This window comes from Eutrigla gurnardus (assembly GCF_963514095.1).
Source record: "Eutrigla gurnardus genome assembly, chromosome: 7".
Classification (NCBI taxonomy): Eukaryota; Metazoa; Chordata; class Actinopteri; order Perciformes; family Triglidae; genus Eutrigla; species Eutrigla gurnardus.
The window spans coordinates 26,098,637-26,113,532 of record NC_139921.1 but is presented as its reverse complement, the minus strand read 5'-3'; the positions used below and the strand labels follow the sequence as shown (position 1 = coordinate 26,113,532).

General features: G+C 45.2%; 2 protein-coding genes across 3 annotated transcripts in view; one reads left to right on the top strand and one right to left on the bottom strand.

Moving 5' to 3' along the window:
• The first annotated feature begins 837 nt into the window (after positions 1–837).
• ddo (D-aspartate oxidase) lies at positions 838–3,451 on the top strand. The gene is made up of 5 exons (XM_084013754.1): positions 838–916; positions 1,022–1,217; positions 1,696–1,804; positions 1,900–2,076; positions 2,231–3,451. Exons 2-5 carry the CDS (start codon positions 1,046–1,048, stop codon positions 2,787–2,789), a joined length of 1,017 nt encoding a protein of 338 aa, XP_083869880.1. The 5' UTR covers positions 838–916; positions 1,022–1,045; the 3' UTR covers positions 2,790–3,451.
• A 151-nt stretch (positions 3,452–3,602) lies between these two features.
• The window catches only part of LOC311016186 (SAM and SH3 domain-containing protein 1-like), a 38,320-nt gene continuing 27,026 nt past the window's right edge, over positions 3,603–14,896 (bottom strand). For both annotated transcript variants that reach the window (XM_084013752.1, XM_084013753.1), the window contains exons 2-18: positions 13,481–13,609; positions 12,885–12,935; positions 12,400–12,449; positions 11,039–11,079; positions 10,609–10,695; positions 10,350–10,462; positions 9,800–9,901; positions 8,762–8,894; positions 7,717–8,117; positions 7,448–7,519; positions 7,206–7,346; positions 6,982–7,114; positions 6,584–6,753; positions 6,293–6,499; positions 5,881–6,031; positions 5,624–5,755; positions 3,603–4,381 (exon numbers count right to left, since the gene is read on the bottom strand). In XM_084013752.1, coding sequence (XP_083869878.1) covers positions 3,663–4,381; positions 5,624–5,755; positions 5,881–6,031; positions 6,293–6,499; positions 6,584–6,753; positions 6,982–7,114; positions 7,206–7,346; positions 7,448–7,519; positions 7,717–8,117; positions 8,762–8,894; positions 9,800–9,901; positions 10,350–10,462; positions 10,609–10,695; positions 11,039–11,079; positions 12,400–12,449; positions 12,885–12,935; positions 13,481–13,609 — 2,832 coding nt within the window. In that variant the 3' untranslated portion in view covers positions 3,603–3,662. The remainder of the gene's footprint in view (positions 4,382–5,623; positions 5,756–5,880; positions 6,032–6,292; positions 6,500–6,583; positions 6,754–6,981; positions 7,115–7,205; positions 7,347–7,447; positions 7,520–7,716; positions 8,118–8,761; positions 8,895–9,799; positions 9,902–10,349; positions 10,463–10,608; positions 10,696–11,038; positions 11,080–12,399; positions 12,450–12,884; positions 12,936–13,480; positions 13,610–14,896) is intronic.

Genomic DNA, 14,896 nt, shown 5'->3' with positions numbered 1-14,896 from the left:
GACGAAGCAAGGAGGCAGGCGTCTGAGGGGGCGGGCTATAAATATATATATATACACACACACACAAACACAAGGCAACATGTGGAAGACATTCTTTTTTCAGTATATTTCTATGTTTGTATTAAGATTACTTATCTATTAAATCTCTGACATTTATTTTCACAACTCTTTTGAGTGATTACAATCAAATAATAAACAAACCTGATAAATATCTGTTTTTAAGTGGATGTAGTCACTCATTACAAGGACGTTGTATTTTCATCACGTCAGTCATCAGCTGTCGCGTTTGAATTACGTGCTGTGACGTTTTTTTTAAGACGTTACCTTTAGCCATCCTAAAAAACAATCTGATATATTTTATTTAGTTTTTTTTTTTTACCACATATACATAGTCATTGGGTTCTTATTGTTCAGTCTCACAATGCTATTGGATCATACATTTGTTTATAAGTCCCGCTTTATGGCCATGAACTCACACAACCTCTCAACAACATCTCTCTGTTTCATTGGACTGGATTCATCAGATTCAAGTAAGTAAAAATATCTTTTAGTGTAGTAAATCAACCTTGCAAATGAACCCTTAGTTGTTCCGAATTCTGACAACGTGAGCACAAATACAGGAATTCTGCTCCCATCTAAGCCCAATTTTGCAATATTATTATTTATTATTATTATTCTCTAAAATCATACATAAACATTTTTTTTTTAAACTCTTTAATTTCTGCATCAAAGGCCTCCTACAACAACATCTGAGAGGTAAAATAACTTCTTTTCTTTTTTAGGTTTTTCTATATCTGGGTCTTACAGGGTTAAAGTTGAAGTACGAGTCACGTAACGCCGGGGATAACAGATTGAACCCGAGCCGGAGACGACGGTGCGGCTGCAACACACACGGGAATCCTGACCGTGAAACCGGGTGAGAGGACCGAAACACTAACATGCTGTTTACACGTTTATGTGTCAGGAATAACGGAATGCAATGCTTTTTTTTATTTGTCGTTAATGATTCATGCACGTTCAGCCTGGAGACTCGGCCCGCTCCGGAATGAAACGCGTCCGGGTGGTGGTGGTCGGGGCAGGTGTGATCGGCTTCTCCACCGCCGTCTGCATCGCCGAGGCCCTCCCTCTCTGCTCCGTCTCCCTGCTGGCCGACACCTTCAGCCCGGACACCACCAGCGACGGAGCCGCTGGGATCCTATTCGCTGCCCAGTTCCCAGGTACAAGAACAGGAGTCCTGACGTTCTCAATAGAAGTACAGGTGGTAAAAGTACAACAAGTACTGATTCAACTTCTCTACTCCAGTAAAAGTAAAACAAAAATAAAGTATCCCTATAAAGGACACTTCTACCTACTAAATTCTAGCAATTTTCTGCATTAAATCTAAAGTATTAGTTTTGCAAAACATGAGTAGAAAGTACAGATATGTATTTTATTTTATGTATTTATTTAATAGGGACAGTGCATATTTATGGACATCAGTATAAATACACAATGTAAATATCATCTATTGGCAGATAACATAAAAAAACATAAAAATAACAATCATACAACACCCTCATTTAATTTGAGGGGCAAAAAAAACAAGTGTTTTTACAGATATGGGTTTATGATTCATACTCGTTCTTATCCAATATTGTTAAATTAATTCGTTATTCATCGACAGTTTTGCGTGTTTAAATTGACCGGTTCTGTCAGATATTCCCTTGGAAAGACAAAGACGCTGGTTCAAGGACACCTTTGATCACCTTTTGGCTCTCGCTCAATCCGAACACTCCCCAGAAGCTGGAGCAATGCTGAGCTCTGGGTAATAATTAATACACGGGTCTATAAAGAGAATGAACACGCAGCATTCATTGGGCCTATTTGCATCCACTGATTTACGTTTTGATTCTTTTCCAGCTGGCAAATTTTCAAGGACATTCCAGCCGATAAGAAGCCGTTCTGGTCGGACTTGGTGATCGGCTTCCGATTCATGGCCGACGCTGAACTGAGAAGGTTTCCGGGTTACAAGTTCGGCCATGCGTTCACCACCGTGAAATGTGAATGCTCCACCTACCTGCCGTGGCTGGAGAAGAGGTTTGTCCTCCATTAAACCCTCATGGTCAGGTCAAAAGGTCTTAGGTCATAGGTCATCATTATCTGTCATACAACCATTTATTATTGCAGTTCCGTCGTTTCATTCCAATGAGGTGAATAACTGGATAAACTCACAACGACATCATTTCTTCAGGTTCAGGAAAGCTGGAGGTCAAGTGGAACAGAGGAAGGTCGGCGCTCTTCAGGAGTTAAGCAGCAGCTATGACATCATCGTTAACTGCTCTGGTCTGGGCTCCAGAACGCTGGTTGGTGACGAGGCGTTGTACCCCGTCAGAGGCCAGGTCCTCAAACTGGAGGCCCCTTGGCTGAGTCACTTCATCAGAGTTGCAGACGGAAAAACCTACATCTACCCCGGCGTGCACAGCGTCACCGTAGGCGGCACGAGGCAGGAGGGGGACTGGCGACTGCAGGCGGACGCCGCCGACACGGAGAGCATCCTGCAGCGCTGCGGCGAGCTGGAGCCGTCCATCGGCAGAGCCAAAGTCCTCGGCGAGTGGGTCGGCTTGAGGCCGAGCAGGGCCAACCCGAGGGTGGAGAGGGAGGCGGTGCAGCTGCAGGGTCGCAGGGTGCCTGTGGTCCACAACTACGGCCACGGAGGCTGGGGGGTCACCCTCTCCTGGGGCACGGCGCTCGACGCCACGGGGCTGGTGAGGCAGTGCCTCTGGGAAATGCAGCATCAGGCTAAACTCTAAAACGCTAAGTAACATACTGGCAGGGAGATACAAAATATAAGATATATAAAAACCTGAAGATTTAGCAGTATCATGATTACTTGAAGGCAACACATTTAAAAATCAGAGTTCACATGATTCATGTATATGAAAGAAGCCTTTATTACTTAAATTAATGAACACAACAAATACGGTACTTGGGTTTACTGATGCTAAGACAATGCTGGCTGGGTGGAACGCAACCGTTGTAAATTGCTGAACATTCTGTCCACACTGTATTTATACCTCAGGGCTTTAGAACTGCTGACACTTTACTGTATCAACGACACCGTGATACTTAGTATTTCCTCAGGGCTTCACTACTGGCAGTCAGAGCACACGGATATCAACTCATTTCCCAAACGTATCACTCCTGTATATAATAAAACACTGTTTGAAAATGTTTAGTCACAGGAAACCAAGCAATAAATAGTTTATTAATAAATGCTTTGTTCGATGCAGCACAAAACACTGCGTTTGTGTGACTCGCTGGACTCCTCTACAAACTGGATTCAGCTAAATGAAGGACGTCGACTAGAGATTTCATTATCGACTGTACTGTAATCAAGATCTTTACATAAACTGTATGGGACTTTGTGTTCGGGTGTGATCTGCATGAATCTATTAAAAGTGTCAATGCTTTATTGTTGTATTATACTTTCTGCTTATTGTAGGCATTATGTACCAAATATACAGTTCTGTGCTTGCACATTTAAATCCATGGCACTACAAACCCATGGTTATATTTTCAGCAATAATTGGTTATTTGGGCAAAAAAATAACATCTGCGTTTAAAACGTTCAACAAACATGTTTTTTAAGATGATCAGAGTCCGACAGCTGGTCCATTCTGAGATCAATCCCCTGCACCGGAAGTCTCTCCAGCATCAGGGGACCCAGAGTTACTGGATATCGGTTTATTTCTTTTCATTTTCAGCCGGCGGGCTTCAGAATTGGCTGAAACGGTAAGATTCCTCTGAAGCTCTGATGGAATGTGTTTTGTGTGGTTGTACATGCAGGGAGTCTCTGGTAGTCCAGGCTCTGGGTGTGGGTCACGGATGGACCGTTCTGCTGGCAGCTGGAGGTGTGTGATCTCTGCTGCTTCTGCTTGTTTAGTATTATATAATGTGGTTGAAGACCTGGAGGACGGAAACACGGCCTCACAATATTTTGGAGGATTTACTGTGTGCCGTCCGCTCTCCTCAGTCTCCACGCTGGGGGTCAGATTCCAGTTTTGAGGGTCGGTGATTTTTCTCTCCTGCACTTTGTGGATGACAGCCAGGGAGAAGGTCCGCCTCAGCGGATCTGCTGCCGGGTTTCTTCTGAGCTCCATGCAGCTCTGGCTCCGAGCAACGGCTCCACTGGGAAGATGACCTTTTGCTGGGCTTAGGAGACTTGAGCTGGTGTTGGGGGGTCTTAGCGGCGGTAAGACACAGGGCAGGCATCCTGGTTCACCGCCGAGTGACGTGGAGATCGGGGTCTGGGGCTGGGCAGGGTACTCTGGGGACGGGAGGTGGCTCGACTCAAAACCTGAGGAGGACCTGCTCATGGACGAAGGTGTCTTTTTGTCCCTCCCTGAAATAAACAAGTGAAGTGTGTGCAGATCATGCAGGTGCCGCTCAGCTGACATGGATTTGCCTCAGGCAGAACAGCAGCAGAGAGAGAGCGGCTGAACGTGTGCTAAACATGAACCATGGATGAAAGAAAAGAAGCAAGCAGTCAAGTCTGGATAAGCATGGAGTCATTTATTCCTCACGCTCAACCACGACAGAAGCACACTTCAGAAAATGCTGAGACGTCAGACTTGCCACACTCCCGTCAGAAGTGTTAGAGTTTAACTTTGACCTTTACTGTGTGAGACCATTTTAAAAGGTTTGTCCTAAGTCTGCATTTTAGTGCCTTTACAATTATACAAAATGCCATATTTCAACAAGTATAATTATACTATTTAGTAAATACTTTAATTTGTCTGCATTATGCAGTTTTCAGGCACATGATACAATATTGTGCAACGTTATATTTTACTGGACTAAAAAAATATACACACAAACAGCGAAATCTTGAGAGAAATACTCTGTACAAGTGTGGCTGATCCGACAGTCGAACCACATGACCCTCTGACATTCACAAGATCCCTCATTTACAGTTACCTTTCGCGTTTTGACACTTTTTAGACGTAAGCCAAACCGAATGACCACATTAAGAATCATATAGCTATGAATAAAGCAAGCATTCACAATAAATATGTACTGCAATTACTGAGAAAGTTTTTATTATTATTATTATGTAACTCGTAATAACACGTTGGTGTCGACAGCAAACGCAAAAACCCACCACACAACTCCGTCACCACTCAACCGCAGATCTACAAGCTGGTCCGCGTAGTTTGTTCAAGGGTGTGACAAAACGCCTCAAGGTCACCGCTCATTTTAACATGATGTGAGTGAACTTTCTAGTCCCATAATAACGGAGAGCCTTGTGTTATCTATGAATATTATGTTGAAAATGTTATGCTTGTGAAGAAAGGCAAGTAATGTCAGTTCTCAAAAGCCCTTAACACACAAAAAAGTGACTTTTTGACAGTCGATGATGTAGAAACAGAAGAAAGTATGACCTGAAGAAGAAGATGCTTGGGGGGGGAAACAGAGCACCAGAGTGTGACAATAGCAGAGTCTTTCCAGAAGAGCAGGGGAAACTGAATTTGGAGGCTTGGAATGCTCGAGCATCAAGAAGAACCAGTCTTTCTGGTGAAGGATGAGGCAGAAGAGGAGGAAGAGGAGGCGGACAGTGTTCACAGGCGACTCAGGCTGTCGTTACCGTTCTCCAGGTTCTCGTTACTCTCGTAGCAGCCGGAGTCCCGTGGGGAGTCCCCCGCGAGGCCAGGCCTGTCCAGGAGCTGCTTCTCCTGTGAGCTTCCAGACTGACTGCCTCGCTCTGGGTCGCTGCTTCCTGCAATGTACAACATCACCACCAGGGGGGGGGGGGGCAAGTCAGGGACGGTACCTCAAAATGTGTGACAAACTCACAGTACGCCAATTAGAACGCCTGCACCGACACTGACACTTTGGACCCACCATCATATTCTTGCAGCAGCTCCACGGCAGTGAGCAGCACAGCTCTGTGCTGGGGGTCTCTGATGTTCAGCTCATCCAGGTCCTCCTCCTCCAGCAACTTAAATGTGTCCAGATCCTCATAGCCGTTGAACAGGAAGGTGGGGAGATGCTCCTGTGGAGGAGGTGAGGATGGATGAGGCACAGATACACACACACGTCTATGGAAGGAATTCATTTTTCACCGCAAGAAGAATCGTTTATGCTAAGCTAACAGTGTCGTGGTTTTATAGATTTACCATACAGATATGAGAGGGCTATGGATGTTCCCATCCAACTCAGCGAGAAACATACTCAAATACAGCTAGAACCAAATGAACTTCACTTCACAAAGTATTTGTTGGTACGTGTACCGGTACGGTATTAAGAGTATTACTTTGAGGTTGATGCGATGAAGCAGCTCCTCTACAGAGGTGGGTTTGGGTTGCCGGGCCTTCCTCCTCCTGCGTGTCTTCTTGGGCTTCACCTCCTCTTCATTCAGAACATCCACATAGATGAACTTGAAGGTGCCGACTTTACCGTTGAGCATCCCCATCCAGGTCCCCATCGGAGGCTTACTGATGACATCGATGACGTCTCCACTCTGCAACACAAGACCGGTGGAGTTTCTTACAGCTCATCTCTTTACTTTGTGTCGTTAAGTGGCTGGATAATAACCAGGTCCCACCTTCAGTTTGAGGGAGTCTGTGTCGTAGGGACTGGGGGTGAAGTCCGTATGGACCAGCGCTCGTCCACAGAACGGTCCGCGGTACGGCAGCTCGTCCTCCTCCCCGTCCTCGGACTTCACGCTCTCTCTGTTGCTGTTGGAGGAGTCAGTGGTGCCCACGGTCTGCCCGCCTGCACAAACCACCACAAACACGAGTCACTTCAAGACCACAAGGCTCCACGGTTGTATTAGTATTTGAAAAATATTTGAAACGTCTGTTAAATCGGACTGAAGAAATCCACCAGAAAGGTGATATAATGAGCACTTTTCTGATAAACACCACACACCTGGTGTCCAAGGTGGAGTTCAAACAAACACAGAGATGCAGCACACACACACAGTAGACAACACAGACTTACTCATGGAACTCTGTCCGCTGAGGGAGCTCCTCAGGCTTTCCACAGACCCTCCTGGTTTCAGTTTGGGTTTCTCCAAAGAGTCGGAGTCTGTCTGAGGCGAGTGAGGGCAGTTGGATATCCGGTCTGGACTCGACTAGAACACAGAGAAGTGAAAGCAAATATATGATGCTTCAGAATGTTCACAACATGACCTCGTAACGCTGACCGATGCCGCATGCACATACCTGTTCAGAGAGAGAACAGTGGTATCTCTTGGATATGTGTTTTCTCATAGTTTCTCTCACAGACTTGACTTTTTTGCCCAGAGAAATACGGGACGTTGGCGGAGACTTGATGGGATCTCTGACACCATCTCCGTCTTTATTCTGATTTACACAAACAAAAAGATAAAAAAAAGACAAATAAACAAACAAAAAGATATATTTGGATTCAGCGTTTGGAAATTCCGGAGGGACGAGTTACGTACAGCGCTGTCGTTAGAGACGACCGCGTGCAACGAGCGGTTGGTCAGGTCGAATCCTCCAAAGCTGCATGCTCGCTGTGGGAAATCAAAGACAAAACCAGGACGTTCATAAGCAGACAAGTACGTGAAGATGAATGACTGTTATTGTTATATTGTGATTGTTATTAAGGTCAGGCCACCACAGATATCGGTTTGCAGAATATAGTAATCCAGTAGAGTAGCTGTAAACATGCAACACTTGCCAACAACATCTCGACAAAGGCTGTGCTCACCCCGTGTTGGCTGAGTGGGCTGAGGATCCGGTGACGGAGCTCCCCGTCGGTCACCGAGCGAGCGAGTTTGGGTTCCTCGTCATGGCAACCCTCCATTTCAGAAAAGGACGAGCCGCTGCCTTCGCCGGCCTCCCTCTCCGGCACCGCTCCACTCGTCTCCTGGTGAACGGGGCTTCCGCTGGACTTGCTGAAGGCCTGGAAGATCTTCTGGTTGCTGCAGGTGTCCAGGCTGCTGGATGACGGCGAGGTGGTCAGGCTGTCAGAGTCCCGGTCATAGGCGAGCTGCTCCCGCAGAGCTGAAGCCAGAGAGTCCACGGGGCAAACGGCAAGCTTCTTCTGCACACCCGAGTACAGGGAGGCGCTGGCATCTCCAAAAGGAAGACCATCTACCATTAGGCTCTCTGGAGGGTTAAAAAGAGACAATGCAATACAATCAACAGAATGACAACAAGATTATTAAATATCAGGTATCAGCTAGACAGATATCCACTGCAGATCGGTTCAGTAAAATCATAAATATAATAGTTTTTGCAGCTACAATGCATTAACTTGACTAAAATAATTCTTCTCATGGAGGTGAAATTTAACTTAAATCATTGAATAGATGCAAAAGCTGCTGATCCCACTAAAACACTGCATCGCCCCCAGTTTTAATGTCTTTTTTTTATGTTGTATTGCAGTGACTGATAGTCTACAAGCTGTTTCAGGGGCTTTCCCAGCATGCAATGTGCCAGATGTGCTGGAAAAAAGAAATAGCATAATCTTCACAACACATATTCACACTAAACACGCTCCACGACTAGTGAGAGCACTCGGGACAGACTGTTATTGCAGCACAGTAACTGACATTTAGACTCATGGCCAACTCAGCATGGTGGTGTCCCAGTTCCTCCTAATCATTTTGGCTGCACAGACGCAGCAGCATTCTCAGATGCTTTTCTCACGCTTTTGACCAAGTAGCATCACACAGTAGGACTCAGAAACCGAGACGGCTGCCCCGTTGACCTTCCCTCGCGAGTTAAAGGACTGATAGCGGTTCTAGTACCCTCTGCTCCAGGCCTCTTCGACTCATCAATTCTGATCAGCTTCTTCTTCACTTTTCGGGTGGAGTTGACCAGTTTATGAAGTCTCCTGAAGGTCACGGACTCTTCTTGTTCATTGTCCGACAGGTCACAAGGCTGAGAGGACAGAAAGAAATGTCTTTAAATAACATTTAGTCACGGAAGTGGACGGCTTGTAAGGCTCACGCTCACGTCGAGGCATATTTAAAAATGTTTCTCTACGTTTATAACTTCGGCATGTCAGCGGTCTGCGAGGAGATGCTACCTGCTGAGTCTTCTGTACAAACAACTTGCAGTTTAATATAAATACGTGGTTGGAGACCACAGCCACGACACTAAAGTCTGCTCTGCATCACAAAGCACCATGAAAGACTTTCTATTCGTGGGAAAAAAAACTAAAACGCTAGCTGCTTGGAAATAACCTTAACCACGGTAAGTGAAACGGTAAGTGAAAGAGTCAGTGGCGTGTTTGAAGACTCGGGTCGCAGATGTTGAGGTTTTCTTCTGCTGACCAAAACATGAGCGTTATTGACATCCCAGAATAGACGTCGATGGACAAAATGAAAGCAGATTCAAATGCAACAGAAAGAGAAGTAAGGGGAGAAAACACACACAGACGCAGCAAAGAGGAATAGTCAGGCCATCCAGACGAATCTGAAAAATGTGCCCTGATCCTGAGCCCCCTAATCACCTCACCCATGCATAAAAGAGCTGTGGCCTGCATAACCGGGCCCTGTGCTGAATCCAGCCGCTCCCTGCAGCACAATAGGGGGTTAGCGCTTTCACAGTGATGAATAGAAGTCTGCTCAGTGCCCTGCAGTTGGGAGAGGGCCCTGAGCTTTAGAGGGGCCCCGGTTCATCGCTGGGACAGGGACAGAGGGAAAGAGAGGGACGCTGTCAACAGCTCAGCGGCCTTGGCACTGGAAGGTCGGAGGCCCTCATGCACAACACGCTGCCTGAAGTTCTGATTCAGCATTAAAGAGCCACTAAGATGCCCTCAGACCGGGAGCTTAGAGACTTACGTCGCCGCTGAATGACTCATTTGTGGTGGGACTGGAGGGCTCGGTCCACTCCGCGGGGTCGGACCTGCACGTCTGTCGGTTCTGTACTTCAAACTCCTTCAGCTGCAGAAAAAGATGATCCGTTTAGTACATGATGCAGAGCTGGAGAGCGTTCAGGAATCCAAAAAACACAACAGCCGGCACACACAAAGGGATTCCTTTCATCATTGAGCTAAAAAACATCTTTGGACCACATGCATACATCAAAATACTATTTCTTTCACTAAGATGGAAATGATGTTCACTTTGTCAGGCAAACAATTCCCTTCATAGATCACTTCCATGTTTTAAATGCATTCAGATATTCAATAAAACCTTTTTTGCAATCAATTCGATCATTTCCTGATGAAATAATGTTGTTTTTTTCCCATGAACTCAACCCAATAATGCTTTCAAGTATAGACGTTAAAGTTTGAGTTCAACTTGATCCACGCAGAAGCAGAAAAAGGGCAGCATCTGTAGCGTTGGTGTGTGGTTTCAGTGGATACTCGTAGGATGCAGGACATCATACCCGTGCCAGGGCTTCCTCTATAGAGATCATATTCTCCTTCACCATCATCATCAGCTGGATGCGTTCTTCGTCACTCATGGTGATTTCACTCGCCACAAAACCGACGTCATCACCTGTCAAGTAAAGAGTCAGGTTTTTGTCAGCGAACTTTAAAGAGGTGTGTCATTAAGATAAATCCTGAATGTCACATAAAAAACCAGTACGATGGTGATTCCTACATAAAGCACTTCTTATTTTTCGTCTTATTGACTTGACATACCTTTTGAAATCTGACGCAATGTTCCTTTCTGTGGCTTTCGAAAACTCTGCCAGAAAGACTTGCTCTTTCTCTTTCCGTCCCATTTTCCTTTTAGTGCAGAGGAAAAAACTCTCAAACAGCATCGCCACAAAACTAAACAAACATCCAAATGATAGGTTAACACTTAATAACTCCAGCACCTTCGCTGACAACATCACAAACTATTGGCTTTTGCACTGAAATACAATATAATACAAACATGTGTTTAAACATCACATTGTCATTACTGCCATCAAAGAATGCTGGATTTAAAACACCAAGCAGTAATAGGAACAAAACGTTTGTTGTGCATTAAATGGCTGCGTGAATCTACATCAATCTGAATGCATCAACAAATAAGCATTAAGTATCTCATGCATGTACTGTAGATGTATATAGAGGTTCAACTCACCTCCTGATCCATCGTCGGAGCTAGATTTGTGCACAGGAAACCTAAAAATTAAACAAATGTTTACTTAATTTGAAGATCAAGCGTGGAGAAAAACCCGGAACAGAACAGTACCTGTCGGTCAAAGTTATTTTCTTCATTTTCCTTGTTATCCCACCATCTCCCTTAACGTGTCTTCCTATCCTTCCACTCCGCGTCAGATTAAAAAAAAAAAAAGAATCACAAAAGCGCACCGTCTCTCATGACACTAGCATCTTAGTGAAGGGAAATCAAAGTGGTCAAAACCGATGAAAAAGGCCGGCTTCTCTTGGCTGATGAACAGAGGTCAGCGCTCCGCGGCCATGGCAGGAACAATACATCCTTTTTCATGTCCACTCAGGGTTTTGCAGCAGCAGCAGGGCTAACGTGGCCTCTGCATTCCCTGCACACTTTCACCCTCCCTCTGTCTGTCTGTCTGCCTGCCTGCCTGCCTGTCTGTCTGTCTCTCTTCATCTCTCTGGGCTGTTTGTTGTCTAGAACTGTCTCTCCCTCTCTCAGTTGACACTTGCTGCTGGCGTTGGATCAGTGCACGAGTGTGCAGATCATCTTCTTTTTGCTTTGTAAATGGGATATTGGTGGTCATATTGTCCTCTGTTGGAGTGTTAGAGGGTTATCTCTTGACCACGGCTACAAAATGAGCTCACAATGAAATACATTTTGTTCATGTATGGTCAATTATGGTATAATATATGGAAACACGTTCCCATGAAAGCCCTCTTGATATTCCTCCAGCATTAATATGATCTCGTCCCACTAGGGGGCAGTCTAGGTTTCCTGTTAATCCTGTGTTTCTGTCCACATTCTTAAACAGGCCTGTTCCTTGCTATAATAAAATACGGATATTGCTCAATTTTCACACGCTTAATCAAATCAAATGTGTTGCTTTATCGTTAGTCATCACCTCTTATTCGCGACAAAATATGACTAATCTTTGAAATCCCTGAAAAGAAACAATGGAGAGAAGGAAGGAAGTTCATAGGTGACACAGAAATGCTTCATAAATGGTTTGGCACCAGGAAAGCAGAGGAAACGCTCAGACCACAGGATAACACAGAGATAATGCCGGATGAGTGATCGCAGTTCAGCCTCCAGTGACTTGGATTAAATGATAGTAGTGTGATCTATAAACCCACAACACTACACATTATCTAGTCAAATTAATAGTCCCAGGCTTATGTATTATCTATCAAGTATTTACTGATGCTTAGAATGCCAACATCTGTCATTTCCTTGTCTCTACAGATAGTCCAGAGCTTTTCTGGCCTGAACGTACATCAAAATACTAAAGTTAGTAGTAGTTTTCAGAGTTATTATTGTTTTTTTACCTTCTCTCGGTCTCTGGAGTGGACGTGGTACTGCTGAGTCCAAGGGATTCCTTTAGGAGATGAAAGCAGTGTCACATTAAATACAGTTTTAGTTGTAGTTTTTTTTTCTAAGCAACAAATAAAGGAAACGTATGGCGTTGTCTTTCAAAAGGAAAGGAAAGTTGAAAATATATGTAAGGCAAAATAGATTTTACAGACTGAATCAAAAGGAATTTATTGGGTATTTCAGCTTTCCATTTAGTTGTATTTTGTTGCACTTTAAAAATAGAAATCTTATAAGTTGGTGGCAACAAAAACCCACACAGTCTCACACCTCTCAAGGCCAGCTCTCTGCATCACAGCTAGTCAAATGTTACTCTCTAGTCTCATGCTTGGGCTTTGCTCAGGATAATGATGACAAGGCTCTTATCAGGCCGTCTGCTGACGCACACGGGAGGACGCCGGCTTCTCCGGGGGGTCTGACACACTGAGAGGTGGTCACTCACCTGGATCTGAGAGCGGAGCTGCAGGGATGTAGCCGCTGAGTCAAGTGTTCCCTGAAACACACAGGCAGGGAAAGCAGAGGAGTAAATTACAGTGTCATCATAACACAGGAATAGAAATAATATTCATCTGACTGGATCGGTTATGTGTCACCGGTTAGAGCCTCTGCAATTACTGGACTTCCAACAGGTTTTGACCAGATTTCAGAAGCTATTCAAATTTAATTGGCAAGGTCAATAAATGGGACAAAATAAAGCATGTTGCCGTCTGTACTCAAGAGGCAGATTATAGCCCACCTAAAGTAAATTGTCAGAGCATAAATCGAAAATAGGTCTGTGACCTTCTGGTTTATTTTCTCACCATATCTGTGTGGTGTACCACATGTTTTCACCTTCTGATAGAGCTAAACCAGCTGTTTCCTCCTGTTTCCACTCTTTATGCTAAGCTGGTGTCTTCTTATCTAGCTCTCAGCCAGAGAAGTGCATTTAATAGACAGTGTGGGAAATTAACAACGATGGCAGCAGAAAAAAAACACAATTATTTAGTGCAGAGATATTTTTTTTGATGAGCCACGGTTTTAACCGATCAGAATGTTTACCATCTCTGCATCTTGTACTACTTTGCGTTTGCGTAGCTCCTCCATCCTTTCGCACACGTCGCTCATGGAGGTGCCGTAATACTGAGAATACTCCTGAGCCAGGTCATCAAGGTTCCCCACCGAGCCATCCTGAGGGAAGATAAAGAAGGCACTGAAACACTCAGATATATGACCTCAGACCAGCGGAGGGGGAAGGCACACAGAGATTGATGTCAAACAGCAGCCAAACCCTGTAAACACGGACCACTGTGGCGATTAAGTCCATTGTTTGGAGCTTCAGTACGGTCACGAGAAAAACAAACAGCCAGGAAACACCGAGATAAAGCACCAGAAGTGTGAAAGTATCAGAGACACCCAGCTGTGATATTGCCCCCGTCTTCACCAGCGTCTTGCCTTCCTGCCCTGCGACCCCTTCCACCTCCTCACACCTGACCCCCCCCCCCCCCCCCCCGGCCAGAGGAAGCAGCGTGTGACGCAGCTCGAACAGTCGTGAAGAGGCCACGGTTCAGTCACCATAAATCACAGGTAGAGTCACTCAGCCAGTCTCTGACACGGAGCTCCTGGATGCCTTTTAGCTTCCTACCATTGTGCTTCCTGGACTTACGTGCCTTTTGCCATGTGGAATGAGTAAATACGTTTTGTGACCTGGTGACCACAATCAATGCATTGTGGCTGGTTTCATTGTCAGGGGATTAACCCTAGTTACCCTAGTTGCCCCCTGCTGGCCATCTGAAAGGATGGAAGTTTAAGGCACTTATGCATTGGCCTCACTTTTCACCCAGAGGTTACATCGCGGTTCAGACCAATATTTTCCTTCTTTAAAAAAACAAAAAGTATGGTTAAACCTATTTTGTTACAAAAAAAACATCATACAGTCAGTTCAGAGACGGCTGGGGTCAGTCATGACTTATACAAATAACTAAAGATATGATGACAATACACTATAAAAGGTGGGTCCGTATCATGCCGTGTTATGAGTTGGGAAGACGGATACAAGCTGTGTCCCATAATAGCCTATCCACTCTGTCCATAAACAGTTTCACGCATGATTACAACAATTATTATTATGTCTCACTCAAGCCAAACCCCCGAAGGTATGCAAATGTACCCACTGAAAACAATCCTCTGCAGTGAAAAATAATGCTGTGGGCCCCTTGTTCCGTGGCATGATAGGCAGTGACTGGCTCAACTGTCCAGAAAAGAGGGCCATTCATCTGGTGGATGACGTGCCCCCGGGTCGAAAAGGGCCCTGAAAATCTGGCTGCTTTTCATATAGTCAAGAGACGAGGCTGAGGACGACTGAGAGGCTCTGAACAGTGCCTGGCTGCAGTCGCTCTTTTGCCTCAGTCCCGCCACTGATCCACATAGACAGCCTATTGTCACACAGCCACATGATATTGCATTGCCCTGAGTGCT